The following is a 15,190-nucleotide window of genomic DNA, read 5'->3' as shown; positions in this document are numbered from 1 at the left end:
ACAAAAGCAGAATTTGGGGGAAAGGTTTTCTCAGACAGCATTCTGTTCTTCTGACACAGGAGCAAAAGCATTCCCTGCTCAACTTGGTTCAACCAGAACAGCAGAGCAGCTGCCCACACACTGTAAGCAAAAGGCAAAACATGTCAAAAGTATTAAACCAAACTCTTAATGGAATGAAAGTAAGAGAGAAATAAACAAGTAGCACAGTCTACATGTGATAGGTGGGTCCAAGACTTCATTACTGGCAGGAACTGAGGAATTGGAGAACATCACGCAGGCAGGACCTTTAGCTGCCACAACAGCAGGTCACCAAATAAATCTCAGGAAGTCATTTGGAAACACTTACAGCACAGCAATATACAGAATATGACACTTTCGGTGTAAATCTGCAATGACAATTTCATGATAGAAGAATTACACATCTGTCCATTAATTTCTGTAGGCCTCAATTCAAAATCTCACTTGCCTACTAAGCTTCAGATGATGAATCCTGCTTTTTCCCCATTCCCATTTAAGAAAACTTTAAAAATCCCAAACTCAGGCATCCCTAAAGAGATTCAAGAGCAAAATACCAGAAGCACTGCAGTTAAGAATTTGGTGCATTTGCTGAGTGCACAGAAAGGATCCAGAAATAGCATGCAAAGCCGAAGTTTGGCAAAAACGAAGCAATTTACCCTGAAAGAGGAAAGTCAAGACACTAAGTGAATGGTGACAGCAGCAAGTCATGCTTTAATGTAGGAGTGACCCCAGGGACTACTCTTCTTGGGGCAGAGGTGCTAGTTATTACTGTGTTCCTTCTCTAGTGGTTTTAGTGGAGAAGTATAAGGCCGTGGTGGAGAACAGAAGAGGTATGTTGAGGCTATGCCAGCTCAGAGGCAAGAAGGTGTCTTCACATCACTTTCTGCCTAAGACAAAAATAGTAAAAGGCAGCAAACTTCTAGACTTTTTTTTTTTTTTTGCGGAGTTCTCGAAACCTGTATATTTCTCAGAAAGTAGGAGAGATCAAAATCCTGAAAATCTTTTTATCCTTACACAGAGTCCCAAGAGATGGGCACAGAGGTCTGCTACAGGCACATAAGCTAACTGCTACCCTACCCACACTTCTCCCACGAGCCAAAAGCACAGAATAAAGGCTGACACAGCTCGGTCCAAAGTCCTTTCCTGCAGGCTAGCTTCAACTCCCAGCAAGTTCTAAAACAAGCCACAGCAGTTGAAATCCCTGGACAACAAACACCGAGGGCTTTCTCTGGTTGCACCATCTGCACAATCAAGATACCTGCTCTTTTCAGCAGCTTTCTGTGACCTTTACAAAAAAAAATTCACTCATGTTTATTTGCCCCAATTTACCACACTATTCTCTGTCCCAAAACCAGGATGCCATAAAGATGGTTTCCTGACTCCCATGAAAACTCATATCTCTGCTTTCTGTCACTATCAAGAAATCTCTACCAAAGCATTTGGCTCATGTTCTCTGCACATTTCTCCAGTTACTCTGCAGTGGAGCTACTCTCACTTCATGGTAATAGGCTTACTAAGGCAAAAATTCACTGCAACCCCTCCAAATTATCAGCTTGGATATCAGCAGCACTCAAACTTCAGCCTCTATGTCTTTATGGGTCTCTTAGCATGAATTTAAAAGAACCACTTATCTCAGGCTAGAGATTGGTGTGCAGGCCAGAGTTAAAGTAGGGCAATACTTAAGCTGCATCTCAAGCTCACATTGTAATGAAGCAAAAGCTGCAACTTCAAGCTCTGAAGGGGCACAGCAGGCACACCTCCTGCAACTGCTCTGAATTAGATAGCTTCTGAGAAACTTGCGCGAACCTTAAAAATCCAATACAGCTCGACAGGCAGATCAAGCTGCAGCACCCTCTTTCACATACACTACTGGGTCCTCAGCACAGGGCTAGGAATGAGACTATTCTGCAGCAGAGGAATGTGGTAGATATGCAAACACCGTAGGAAGCAAACTTCAGAATGGCAGATTGCCAAAGGCACCTCTGGGCAAAATGAAGAAAAAGCATCATTGCCACCCAACTGTCCCAGATTGTCTGCAATAGAACAGGAAAATACGCAACTGCCACCAAGATGAAAACAAAGAAAATGGCAATCACTTCTAAAAAGAAAAAACAATATGTTTAATGCACATTCTCTTCCTGACTTACCCTCTTTACAATTATGGAACAGATCTAATAACAGCCCCTAAAAATCCAGCTGTCACATTTTGATAATTCAGTGATTGCCCACATAGATCTAATTACCTCAGCAAAGTCCACATGCCTAAAACCTCATGTGGGCATGGCTACTCCTCAGCCTTGCCCTGACAGAGGTCTGGAGAGCAGAAGCAAGAGCAATGCTAGGATGATCAGATGTTTTTTGGAGTCACCATGGTCCAAGTATAGAGACAAGAAGAAGGGAAACAGCTGTTCTAGAGCTAGAGAAAACAGAATGCTTAAAAACCTAGAAAAATAATTAAACAAATTAATGAGCCATAGTTGGCAAAGGAACAATAGGTCAAGGAAGATACAATTCCTCAGTGGGGGGAGAGGTGAAGAAGGGGAGAAGCTCTCCCATGTTGGGACAGAGAGGAACCAAGCTAGCAGCTCCACAGCAGAGCTGAGGCAAGGAGGGTAGAGAAAAAAGGACATATCAAAACAAGAGGTGACTAATTCTTAAGTTTCAGGGCTGGAAAAAGCAGTAGAAGATGAACAAAAGGGAATGCCTGTGGTGGATCCAAACAGGAGACAGGGGTGGGATGTCAATGCCACAGGGCTTGTTTTGTTATTGGGTTTGTTTGTTTTAAAAGGAAGCTAATAGAAAAACACCAGTGGCTTAAAATGCTCCAAGCATACAGCCTGCCACTCCTCTGAGGTTATGACAAAAATTCCTACCCCATAATGAGAAGGGCTTCTTGGGATCCAGCAGCCCTCATCCCCAGCTGGGGGACGGAGGGGGTTCCCGTATCAGCGACTCAGCAGCACGGAGCTCCCCGCGCTGGCACCGGCCGCCTGCCCAATTCAGACCTGTAATCTCCCTCGACTTTGATTTAATGCAGCAATTACTGGTAATGTGGTTTGAAGGAGATAAATGCCCAGTACAGGGCTGGCTGGCACTGACGCTCATTTCGCTCATGATGCGAGAACAGTTTTAATTAAAATCCCCTTTATGATAAAGGAGCTGCTTGACTGGATGTTTCTGTGCAGCCCTGATACGGAGCCTCCTCCAAAGCGGATTAGAAATCAAAGTTTCCCCCTTCTCGCTACTGGCAACACACAAAAATAGGGAACAGTCACCATGTCACCCCTCTACAATTTCCTTAACCCTAGAACTGCTAGGAAAATGCCCATGTTTCCTTAAAAGCAATTGCTACTTCTTGTCATGGCTCTAAGTGTTTTCCAAAAACTAAGCACAAGGGTTGCTTTAATGGGAATAAATGTATCCATGGAGCTCATCCTCTGTGATCCAAACTCAGTTTCCTCTCTGTCTGGTTTAAAAGGGAATCAGCTTGGCTACTTCTATGGCAGACCCACACCTACAGCCTGCATTCTGGCAAGGAGAGAAATCAGACCCATGGTGCTCTGGCAAGGTGGTAGGAAGTCAGGATTTGGCCGAAAGGCTGGAAAAGCAGAAGCCTCTGCTGGGTGAGGCAGAGCAGCATGGATAGGGGAAAGGGAAGGCGCAGCATTGCAAGATAAAGGCATAAAATTTGGCAGAGCCGTCAGGATCCCAGCACAGACTTGTTCCAGAAATGGTCTGTCAGCTCTTGATCAAGTTACAGCAAAAGTAGGTGCAATTTTGGGTTGGTTTTCTTCTTTACAATATAGGAAATACCAGAGATGAATACATTAAGCACAGCTAGTTTCTATTATTGCAAGTGCCAGGAGCAGATTGTCACAGTGAGAAATTGGCCTTGTGCATTACACAGAAAAGGCAGTGCTGGGTTTGGAGGCCTGCAGACAGTGCAACATGAAGATAAAGAGCCTCAAGTCCGAATGCACATTATTCCTCTCCTCAAGCTACCGAACACACGTAAACATAAAAAGGCTGATTTAAGCAGCTGAATTTCTCTGTGACCTTCAGAATATATCTGTGAGCCATGGGACTACCTAAGCCTTGACCCGGGTCCAAGCCTTTTCAGAGTGTTTGCCTCATCACCCAAGCAGTGCTCCATGTTCCTTGACATTGTCTTCAACTCCAAAGCCCTCAATGCCAGTCACTGGGATTCTGTTCCAAAAAACCTTTATCTTTAAAATAAGAAAGTCATTTCAAAGTGGCTCTCATGTTCTGTGATTCCCCACCCCCTTCACGCAGTACAATATCAAACCACAATGAAAAAAAAAGAAAAATCCTGACAGAACCAGGAGGGATTCAGCACAACGGCATAACTAGCTGACTCCTCAGGAGTCTGCAGAAGCAGCCCACTGGACCACCAAACACACTACTATGAATAGTGAAACCAGCCTTCAGGAGCACCTTGCTCCTCAGCAGGATGAACAAAGGGTAAAAACACCAGGTCAGAGACAGCAACATGAAGATTTAATGTGGTTTTGCTGGTCCACAAGGGAAAAAAATGAAACCAAAAAAGGCCTGGTATAATTAACAAGATTAAAGGGGGATTTAGGATCAGGACAGAAAAGCAACGGGTCAGATTGATCCTTACAGGATTAAAGTTGGAATCCTACTAAGAGTCCAGTGGTTGAGAGATCAACGCAATGTAATGGGATTAAACCAACATCGGCTTTTGTTTTTACACAACTGAACCTCCAGCGCCTGTATTTTTACTGCTCCAGATAAGCAGCAGAAAAGTTGACAGGTACCCACAGAGAACCTGTGCACAGGCTGGCCAAGCACATCCCCTTCAGCCCTCTTAGGCAGAAGAGCAATAGGTTAATGCCACTTTCAGAGACAAAGGACAGAAAAATTGTGCTTTATTACAAATTGTCCAAACAATTGTCAAAAAAAGCTGAGGATTTACCAAAGTCCATGTTCTGGCCAGCTCTAAATTAACTGTTTTCAAGTGTGATGGGATCACCTTAGGACTGATGGATGGGAAAGCCAGGAGGACAGTCCCAGCTGCAATCAGACATGCTGCCGATGGGCAATTGGATTTTGATAGTCTCTTGCCGGCAAGGAACAAAGGATGCAGTATACTCAGTGGAACATATCAGCAAATACATTTAAGGCAAATTGTCGCATGTCCCTGTCGCACAACAATATCCAAGAATTACAAAAGTGAGAAAAGCCTCTTTCAGCATGTATCATTTGCATTACAGCTGGTGCAACACATGCAGGCCAGCTGCACCTCTGTCCCCCAGCCCCGAAATTTCCAAAGCTTGTCGGTAATTTGAGTTGGTAGCAAGGGGGAGAGAAAGAGGGAAACAGGACAAGGCTAGATATTCTTTCTAGATACGTAAGCTATTTTTAAAGTTTTTAATTCTTGTAGGAGAGAAAATCATGCACGTTTAAATGAGAGGGTATCCATCACCACCACACTTGGTTGAAGAGGGAAGGGTGTTTATTGCACACCTGTTCGCAACAGCTAAACAGCTGCATTGGAGAGCAACATTCCTCATGCAAGGAAAAAGCATTAAAGCATCTCATATTTCTACAGCACTTCTCAGTCCAAAAGGTGTTTAAAATCAGCAGTTACACATACATCATACTCCGACAAAGTTTTTTCTGCAGAGGAAAAATTTCCCCAACACTAACATTTTAAAATGCCAATACCGCCCATTTCTTAAAAGATGTTGCAGTCAGTAGCTTCACGTATGCTGAATGGGCTTCTCCTTTCAGCTATCTGGACAAAAGAAAGTAATTGCCATCCACTGTTCCTCCTCACTTAAGCAGCAGCTAAGATCACAATGTAATAAATTTGGTGGGTGGAGGGGGGGGAGAGAAGCTGTAACTACTTCTGGATCCAGCAGGCCTTGGAGCAAAGCTCCTCTGCAGTGCTACTGAGATGGTCCTCATAGGGCTACACACCCCACTTGTGCTGCGCCAAATAGGCTTTGCCACCTTCCTGAGGGATGCTTTGTCTTTACTCATAAGGGTTCTCCATCCAAAAGATATGTCATGGATGCAAGGAGACATTACCATCGTGATTGAGAGTGGGATGAAAAAGGAGGCTATTACAACAGAAATGAAAAGTGAAAAAATAGCAACAGGCAGTTCACACTGCACAATTTCTATCTTCTAGCCACGTATACATAATTAAATTTCAGCATTTTTCTGCATTTAAACTTTGTTTCAACACTACATGATTTATAAATTATAAAAAAGGAGTGTTCTAGTATCATCCTATGCCAGCTCCTTAAAACACAATGAATAATAATCCCTAAGAATATCTTTAAAAATTGTCATCTGGTCAAAATATTTTTACTTCATCATTGTCTTATGTCCAAGATTCAATTAGAGCATTGTGTGGGGGACAGCATCTTTCATTTGAGGCAGGAGAAAAACTAAATGCCTTTGCCCTGGATTCAGCTACAGACCCAAGAACCATCTGGTAAAAAATCAGCCAGCGCATTGTGCAGGCAGTATATTAGTCATGAGACATAGGACTCTGAGAACAATGAAACCTAAATTTAAGGGACAGACGAAGGAAACTTAATTACTTGTTTAAGCTTCTTCACAGCTTTGAGGAATCTTTAACACTTTCAGTAAAAGACTTTAGCACTGGAGGGCACAAAGCACATCCTGAATTGATTTCCTTATTTTCTGCAGGCCTGTTTTCACTTCCAGCATGGAACTATCTGCACTGGTCCATCAGCACAGCTTGTCTATCCAATGCGTGGCCGCAGGGTGCATCATACTGCCCCCAGTACGGGGTACCATCCAGACCGCAGATCCTCCTCCAAACTGACAACTCCGCAAAGAAAACATTTTGTGACTCAAGCTCCTGCTGACCCAGTAGCCCTCACTGAAGGATGAAGGAATCTTTTCCAGCTAATTGCACAAGCCATCCAATCATCCTTTGGTTAGGCGTGCACATATACACAGTTGCTACCCTAGTGACTGCTTAGAGCTATAGCAAAAAAGCCACAACAATTTAGAGCCACTCAAAGACCTCTCCTATACTGTTGCCATAGCCTTGGGGACTAGGGCAGCCTTGATAGGCTGGAAAGTTGGGCAGAGAGATATCTAATGAGGTTCAACAAGGGCAAGCGTGGGGTACTGCACCTGGGGAGGAATAACCCCAAGTGCCAGCACAGGTTGGGGGCTGACCTACTAGAGAACAGTTCTGCAGAGAAGGACCCGAGAGTCTCAGTGGGTGACAAGCTGACCATGAGACAGCAGCGCGCCCTTGCAGCAAGGAAGGTCAGTGGTATCCTGAGGTGCATAGGAACAAGTTTGGCCAGCAGGCCAGGGGAGGTGATCCTCCCCCTCTACTCAACACTAGTGAGGCCACACCTGGAATGCTGTGTCCAGTTCTGGGCTCCTCAGTACAAGAAAGACAAGGAGCTACTGGAGAAGATCCAGCAGGAGGACCACAAAGATGATCAGGGGTCTGGAGCATCTCTATTATGTGGAGAGACTGAAGGAGCTGGGCCTGTTTAGTCTAGAGAAGAGAAGACTGAGAGGGGATCTCATTAATGCATATAAATATCTCAAAGGCAGGTGTCAACAGGATGGTGCCAGACACTTTTCAGTGGTGCCCAGTGACAGGACGAGGAACAATGATCATAAGATAAAACACAGGAAGTTCCACCTCAACATGAAGAAGAACTTCTTTACATCAAGGGTGGCAGAGCACTGGAACAGGCTGCCCAGGGAGGTTATGGAATCTCGTTCTCTGGAGACATTTAAAAATCACTTGGATGCATTCCTGTGCAACCTGCTCCAGGTGACCCTTGGCAGGGGGGTTGGACTAGATGATCTCAAGAGGTCCTTCCCAATCCTAACAATTCTGTGATTCTGTGAAAACAGTTCTGGGGCTAATGGAATTAAGATTAGCAAATAAGCACCATGGGAAGTGCAGGAAACACAGATGTTCAGTCTCAAATTGCTATTATCTGTGCTCTTCCTCAAGCTTTCAGCTGGAAATCAGGAAGGCTGAGGTTTATTCTCTCCTTATTCTCTTATGGTTTATTCTCTTCCTTCCAAGATAAACAGGCTGTTTTGTGAAAAACTAACTTAAACATGACCCGGTCCCTGTCAGTCTCCCAGGACTTGGACAGGCTTACAGCAAACAGAGTCCCCTGTGCTCATCGCTGTTTGGACAGGTGGGAATACAGCAGTCAGGAAGAAGAGCTGCTGGAGAAATTCACACCAACTCAGCCAGTCTACATCCCCCTAATTCTTTTGTTTAGACTCCTCGAGGAAGGGAATTCCTTAATATGATGGCAATGTGCTGGACACTTGATTTATATAAAACCAGATAAAATCATCCTACAGAAGAGATCATTCTGATCCTGAATCTCCCTTCTCTGAAGCCATGAAATGCCTTCTCTTTTTGAACTGCACTGGGCTTCCTTGTCTCAGTTGTGACCTTGACATCTTCCACGATTACAGGCTTGCAGGAACACAGAATTGGAAAAGATCACCCGGATTATCAACTTTAGTCCTCTAATAACACAGACAGTCACATTATATAATCTCTTTCATAAACTCTTCTTTCTCGTTTCCCAAAACTCCAAAGCTTTTATAAAACCCTAGATGCAAACAGATGCTTTGTCACACTAACCCCCAAAAGAACACAATGCAGATATCCCCAACCCAGCTGTGCACGGAACAGCTCAAGTGTGGAGGCAGTATAACCATGTTCATGAGGTGCTGCACCAAAGCTAATAAACCTTATCGGGCAGCAGAACTCATTATCTCAGCTGCAGAGCTGGACAAACATAACTATATTACTTCTGGATTCAAGCTGCTACGTATGCATGCCACAGTATGGCACCGCAGGGACTTGCAGGCTGAGGAATCAGCTTTCAGGCTACTCACTTGAGGATTTTCACATGAGCTCCATTTTATGATTTTCCAGAGCTTTCCTGCTCTGGAGCAAGAATCCAAAAATCAGTGTTTATATTAACACAAAATGTCTTTTAATACACTTGCTGAAATTCACCCAGACCTGATCTCTAATAGGCAATCAGGAAAACCTTTCTACACCCTCACAGTCACAGTTTCCCATAGGCAACCCCATCTTAACCTCTCTTAGCACTGACCATGCCACGCGCGCACCTTTCACATACAGCAACTGTGCGTTCTCCCTCCCGTCAGAGCTTCATTTGCCATTTTGGCTGACGTGTTCATTTGCCATGCCTACCAAACAGGTTCCAGCCAAAGACCTAGAGGCACAGCCAGACTTCCCCAGCAAGAGCTGCCCCAGGCTTGGCACCAGAACAAAGCAGGGAAGCAGTTTTCCCTGGATAGCCACTTGCTTTGCTGCTATCAAACCCACACTTTGAAAACCATGCCGTAATGTCCATACTTTTCACTGGCAGTAGCTATCTCTCATGAAAAAAGACCAAACAAATAATAGAAAGACCTGGCGTGAGGAAGAGCACGTTGCTAAGACCCAAGTTTGGCAGCAGAGTTGGGTTTCCAATCCCTTGGTGGTAAAGCTGATGAGTTTGCAGCCTAGAGGGAAAAGTTATTCCAGTGAATGCAAGGAGAGACTTTTAAGTGACAAAAGGCAAGTAAAAGACAGGTCAGGAAGAAAACTAAAACCAAAAAAATTCAAAATGAGCTTGGCAAGCTTACTAGCATTATTCTTGCTGTATGGTAATTAGTGGGTCTAGGTAAGATCTTCACTTTCACAAGGCTCTAGAGAAAGGAATCATTTCTAGTTGCAATAGGCAGCCAACCCTCTCACAGACACTCAGCATGTACCCTGTACGTCGCTGCGAGAAATGAGGAAATTATCCATACCCACTATAAACTGAGATCAGAGCAATGAATCCAGTGCTTTCCTACCAGAAGCCTAGCAACAGCATGGACCTCCCATACCTTGGTCCCTCCTGCCTTTGATAGTTTCAGCTGTCTTTGAGCACAGGAGAAGGATGATTGATAAATTGCTTCATAGGGCTGCTGCCCCTTCCTTTCAACCTTTCTTGTAAAAACAGACCTCCAACAAGGCGACATTCATACATGCAACTCTCAGAACACATCATGCTCTTTAGAAAATACTTGGAATGAAATGACTCTAGATTATATCTTATGACTCACAGTACACAAAGATTCATCTGCTCATAAATGGGAGGAAAAAAAAAAAGAAGAAAAAAAAAAGAATCGGGTTTTCTTATCCAGTAAAGGGTTGAACACCTTTTCCACATTCAAACCACTCTGCTCCTGGCTGTCACCAGCAGAACACCTGCCCCCATGTTGTCAATACTGACTTCCCTCAGAGTAAAGACCCTCTTGCCTTCATAGCCCAAATTACCCCATGTCCCATTCAGAGAATGGATGACTAGGAGCCCTCTCGAGCAATTCAGGAGCCCAGACAGCTGCATGCAAATGGGGACGAGTGAGAGAAGAGACAAAAGTAGAGTTAAATGGTGCCCCCCCCAAAACAAATAATCTTGTCTGCAAAACAGAATTCCTATACACACCTATACATATGGCAAAGCACCCACCTTGAGTTTCAACACTGACGATGCACTCAAATGGTCTACGCCATCAGAGAGACTATCATACCATCTCTGCCTCAGAAAGACTTCATACAACTGCATCCTACACAGTAAAAGTGTTAAGATAAATAGTCTCTCTTGATATTTAATGGCACAGATAGTCTGCCGCCTTCACTTCCCTCACAATGCCAAGCATTAGGTCATCACAACAGATATTTTAAGTTTCCCACTCTCCAGATCTCCACAGCCCACAATCTCCTGCAGTCTACAAGGCTCTCAAATATTTAAGAGTATCCTGCAACAAGTTTCACTCGAGGGAATACAGTTCAACAAGCAAGAATGTCATCTGAACCAAGGCTACAGCACCACTTCATTCCAGAGACAGCATTATTATCAGGGACTGTGATGTTGCAGGTAGCCTGTATGTCTGGGTTCAGTATCCATGCTATACCACAGTTGCAGAGAAAGACATATTCTCCTTTTTATTTTACTATTTGTCAAACCTGACAGCACTCAATATTGCACAATCTCTTCAAAGAAGATAATTCTGTAATGTGCACCCCTTGGGGGGTGGGGGGAAGAAACATTATGGTTGCTGTGGGAACCTTAATTCTGGATTTCAGGACTTGCATATTTAAAACCTCAAATTTAACATTGCATTAATGTAGCTTCATGCATTGAATTAAGGAATGACTCAGTACAAATCTCCATGCATCTACTGAAGTCCTGACATTCCAAGGACAAGAGGCACAGAACAGAAAAAAAGACAGCATGGGAACAAGGAGACAATGGGAGGTAGGGGGGGGAACCTGTGAGCAGGGAAGCAAGAAACTGGCACAGGCGAGGCACAGCAAACCCCACACCAAACCAGATCTGTCACTTGAGGTTCCTTGTTCTCACTGCTAAAGGTTATGCAGCCTGTCAGATAAAAAGAGCTTAAAGCAGAAATACAAATAGGCACGGAAGAAAAGGTTCCTGAAAGGACTAAGGAGGAGAAGATTCCCCGAAAGTAATAAGGTAACCTGTACTGAGAAGGCAAAGATCATATACAGATAGCAAAAATTCACTAATTTCTTTAATTATCATGGCACAGTGCCCAGATGATGCCTTTAAAACCCCTTCAGCTATTTTCAAGCATTTAACATTTCTTTTCCCCACTTCTCTTAAGTTTAACTGCAACGCATACACAGCAGCAGTGCTGCCCTAAGTTTAGGATGCAGGCAGAAGCAGCACCCCACGGAGGGTTACCAGCCTTCCTCTTGTCAGCAAACATCCCAAAACTCAACCTTCTTTTAAGAATCCAGGACAAGGCTTCACCTTTTGGGCCAAAGCTGGCCTTTAGGCAGGCTAACACCTCTGCTTTACACTACAGTGCTCACACACCCCTCAGCATGAGGAGGCGAGATAGCAGGGCAGCTCTGCTCCCACACTCATCCTCCTCGTTTTAGCAGAGTAAGGAACATCTCCATTGTTTACTCCTTATCTAAAATCAGCAGCAGCATGGCTGAATTACTTCTCCTCTTACCCCACCCACCAAACCAAGCACAAATCTTAGCTGAGCCATGGGGCCTGCCCAGTCTCTCTCACTAAAAACCAGCACCCCAACTGGGGTCCGGCACACCAGGCTGTGGCAAGAGGAAGAGCAGAGGAGGTGGACGTGCCTGCCAGCAGGGCCTGCTGGACGAAACCAGGCAAGTGTGCATACCCCTGCGCAGAGTCAAGTTACCCTGCAACAAAGATAGTGTGTGTATGTGCAAAGGAGGGAAGTCAAATCCTTCTGCCTGGGTTCCAAGGCTTGCTTTGTTGCTAAAATAAACCAGTGTTTGTTCCTGGGAGTGATGGGGAGTCAGACTCTAACAGCAGCCAGCAGCAGTGAGAGCCCCCACACTCAGTGTTAGGAACAAGGGTGGGTTTTAAGAAAAAAAAAAAAAAAGAAAAAAAACTTGGGACCCAATTGTTCTTCACCTCACATACCTAGGTAAGGAAACTCAAGGGCAAACTGCTGATCTCAAGGGTGCCCAGGAGCAGACAAAACTACACATAGATGACTGAGCACTCTAAGAGAACTGACTGCTCCAGAGGAAATTCCAGTCCTTGCTCAAAGGCTGAAAATATGTCTTTATATAAGCTTTTACTTTGCTTGCTGGATCTATATAACACTTTACACATGTTTTTCCTGACATTATTTTCCATACTCCACCAGAAACTCGAGTAACTGTGACACTTCTGGAAAAACAACCTTGCATCCAACTTTTGTAGAAATAGCTTCTCTCTCCCAAACTCCAAAACTATGTATTCCCTTCCTGCTCCTCTCCTAACCTTCAGTGACTACAGATCCCTTTCAGCAGCAGTCCTTCACTACCTGGGATGTCTTTCAGTAACTCCAAAATCCCATAAAGCAGAGCCACATGGGAACAGTGTTATGCAACCAAAGAAAAATTATATATATTTTTATATATATATATATATATATATACACACACACAGAGGTCTCTCAGATGGCAGACAGTGATGAGCATTATACCAAAAATTTTGTCTCCAAGGCACTTGCCCAAAACTGTTCTCTCCAGAGAAACCTATAACCACAGGAAAAACCTGCTCGTTACCCAGGTAATAGTACCTGCTCGAAATATTATTTTTTACAAGGGAAAAATAGCCCACTGTGTGTAGAGGTTGCAGAGAGCTAAGCCCAACAGTGAAGGCCACTCACGTTAGTGCAGAGTCCTTCAGCTTTCCATTCCTTATATGTGCAAAGTGTGCAAGCCCTCACACACGCTTCCTACTCACCCAGAGGTACATCATGTTAGCCTGGGTCCTTCAAACCCAGCAGTGAGATGATCCGGCAACACAAGAGGCACTTCAGTAAGATTGTCGAGACCGAGGTTGGTTGAGGGTGGTTTTTGTTTTTTTTTTTTCTTAAAGAAAAAAAAATCCGAACGGCTCAGTTTGAGGCTTAGAAAGCGTCTCGCCTCCTCCACCCCCCTCCTCCAGCTCTGGCTGCTCTGCGCTCTTCTCTCGCACTTAATCTCTCTCTGGGAGTTCCCAGCCCCGTGTGTCTGTACTGGCGTGCACAGCACACACTCTGCATTCGCCTCCAGGGAATTTCTCTCTGTCATTCTGCTTCTAAAAACACAATCTCGGCCTCACAAGATTCTTGCAATAGGCAGGGATGGGTGGGGTTAGTAATAAATGCAGCCCGGCTCCCAGTGCCGGAGAGCGCTTACTTTAGAAGCAGGGATCTGTAGCCGTGAATGAGGCAGAGCAGAGCGTTGTCCTCCAAGGTCACTGGGGGTGAGGACCCATTCCCTGACCCACCCACTAACTGCTTCTCCAGGAATCATCCACAGATGCAGGAGCCGTGAAAGGTGCCATAGGCAGGTTCTGCACATCTTCATCTACCCCGCTAGTCAACACCCCAAATTCGGTTACAATTCTGTAGCTGTATTTAATCATTAACCACTGACAGGAATCAAGGAGCACAACTATGGGGATCCTGAAGCTAAGCAGAAAATCTGTGTGTGCCAGTCACCCTGGAACTCCCTCAGGAAAAACAACCACTGGCAGCGTGAGCTGGAGAAAAGAAGCGACACAGATAAAGGGGTTAATCTGCTTTCGCAGGTGGCTCCACAGACTTGCATATTGCTAAAGGGAAAAGCAGCAGCTGGCTCCGGTTCCTCAGAGTGTATCGGGTTCCCACTTGCTTGGAGGCAGCCTTCCCCCCAAGTCTGACTGGGGCAAGTGCCCTCGCAGCCTTGCACTCCCAGCCTGCTCCAATTTCAGGACTGCAAAGCTCTGCCGGTGGGGCGGCAGCCCCGGGAAAGGCGCGCTGAGCAAAAGACACTTGCCCCAGCCACCAAGACAAGCACCAGCAAGCCCTTCCCTGCAGGAGCGAATCCTCGTCCCATCCCCCGTGCCCGATGCCACAGGATGAGTGTCACCTCACATCTCATTAATCAGTTAAACTGCTCTTCCAAACTAGGAAAACGGGTTTCTTGCCCACTTCCCTTCCCACCTCAAAATGAAGAATTGACTTCCCTCGCTGGGCTCCAAATGCTAAGTTAAATATGGCCCTGTGTCTAACAGGGGAGGAAAAAACCCAAATCAAACAAACAAACAAACAAACAAAAAACCCACACACAAAAAACCCCCTTGTTTTCATTGAGGCACTGGTCTCCTTGGAAATGAGTTTTGAAGGAATAGTTTTATCTCAGCTAAAGATATAGAAATAGTGCTATTCTATGTATTACCTCTGCTCGCTGTACTTACAGATTACTTAAATGCAATCCAGTGGGCTTCGAGCAAAGCAAGCATCCTGTGGCCTGCCAGGCTCCACACACAAGTGAAGCCCTACCTACAAGGGGTGACAAATGGATGGGCCTCCCACCACAGCCAGACCAGACATCCCAGACGTGCTTTGCACTCCACAGGCTCCCCTCGCCTTCAGCAAGCCACAGACACACCCCAGGGCAGGCTTGTCCCAGGAACAGGCATGAACACACAGGGCTCTAAGGAAATAAATACATGACTGTCACTGCAGTCACACATAAAAACCGGGAAAAAAGGCTTATTGTCATGACCAGGACATAGCAGTCATAGGGATGTACTAGTTAGAGACTAGGCAA

The 15,190-nt window shown here is 45.0% G+C and overlaps 1 protein-coding gene across 1 annotated transcript in view; it reads right to left on the bottom strand.

The window, feature by feature from the left end:
• The window catches only part of RBFOX2 (RNA binding fox-1 homolog 2), a 109,353-nt gene extending 95,708 nt beyond the window's left edge, over positions 1-13,645 (bottom strand). Inside the window, exon 1 of the mRNA XM_027680355.1 lies at positions 13,356-13,645. Coding sequence (XP_027536156.1) covers positions 13,356-13,370 — 15 coding nt within the window. The 5' untranslated portion in view covers positions 13,371-13,645. The remainder of the gene's footprint in view (positions 1-13,355) is intronic.
• Positions 13,646-15,190: the final 1,545 nt, after the last annotated feature.

Source organism: Neopelma chrysocephalum, unplaced genomic scaffold (assembly GCF_003984885.1).
Source record: "Neopelma chrysocephalum unplaced genomic scaffold, ASM398488v2 Primary Assembly neopelma1_59, whole genome shotgun sequence".
Classification (NCBI taxonomy): Eukaryota; Metazoa; Chordata; class Aves; order Passeriformes; family Pipridae; genus Neopelma; species Neopelma chrysocephalum.
Note: the sequence above shows the minus strand (reverse complement) of the source record. Positions and strands in the feature narration are given on the sequence as shown.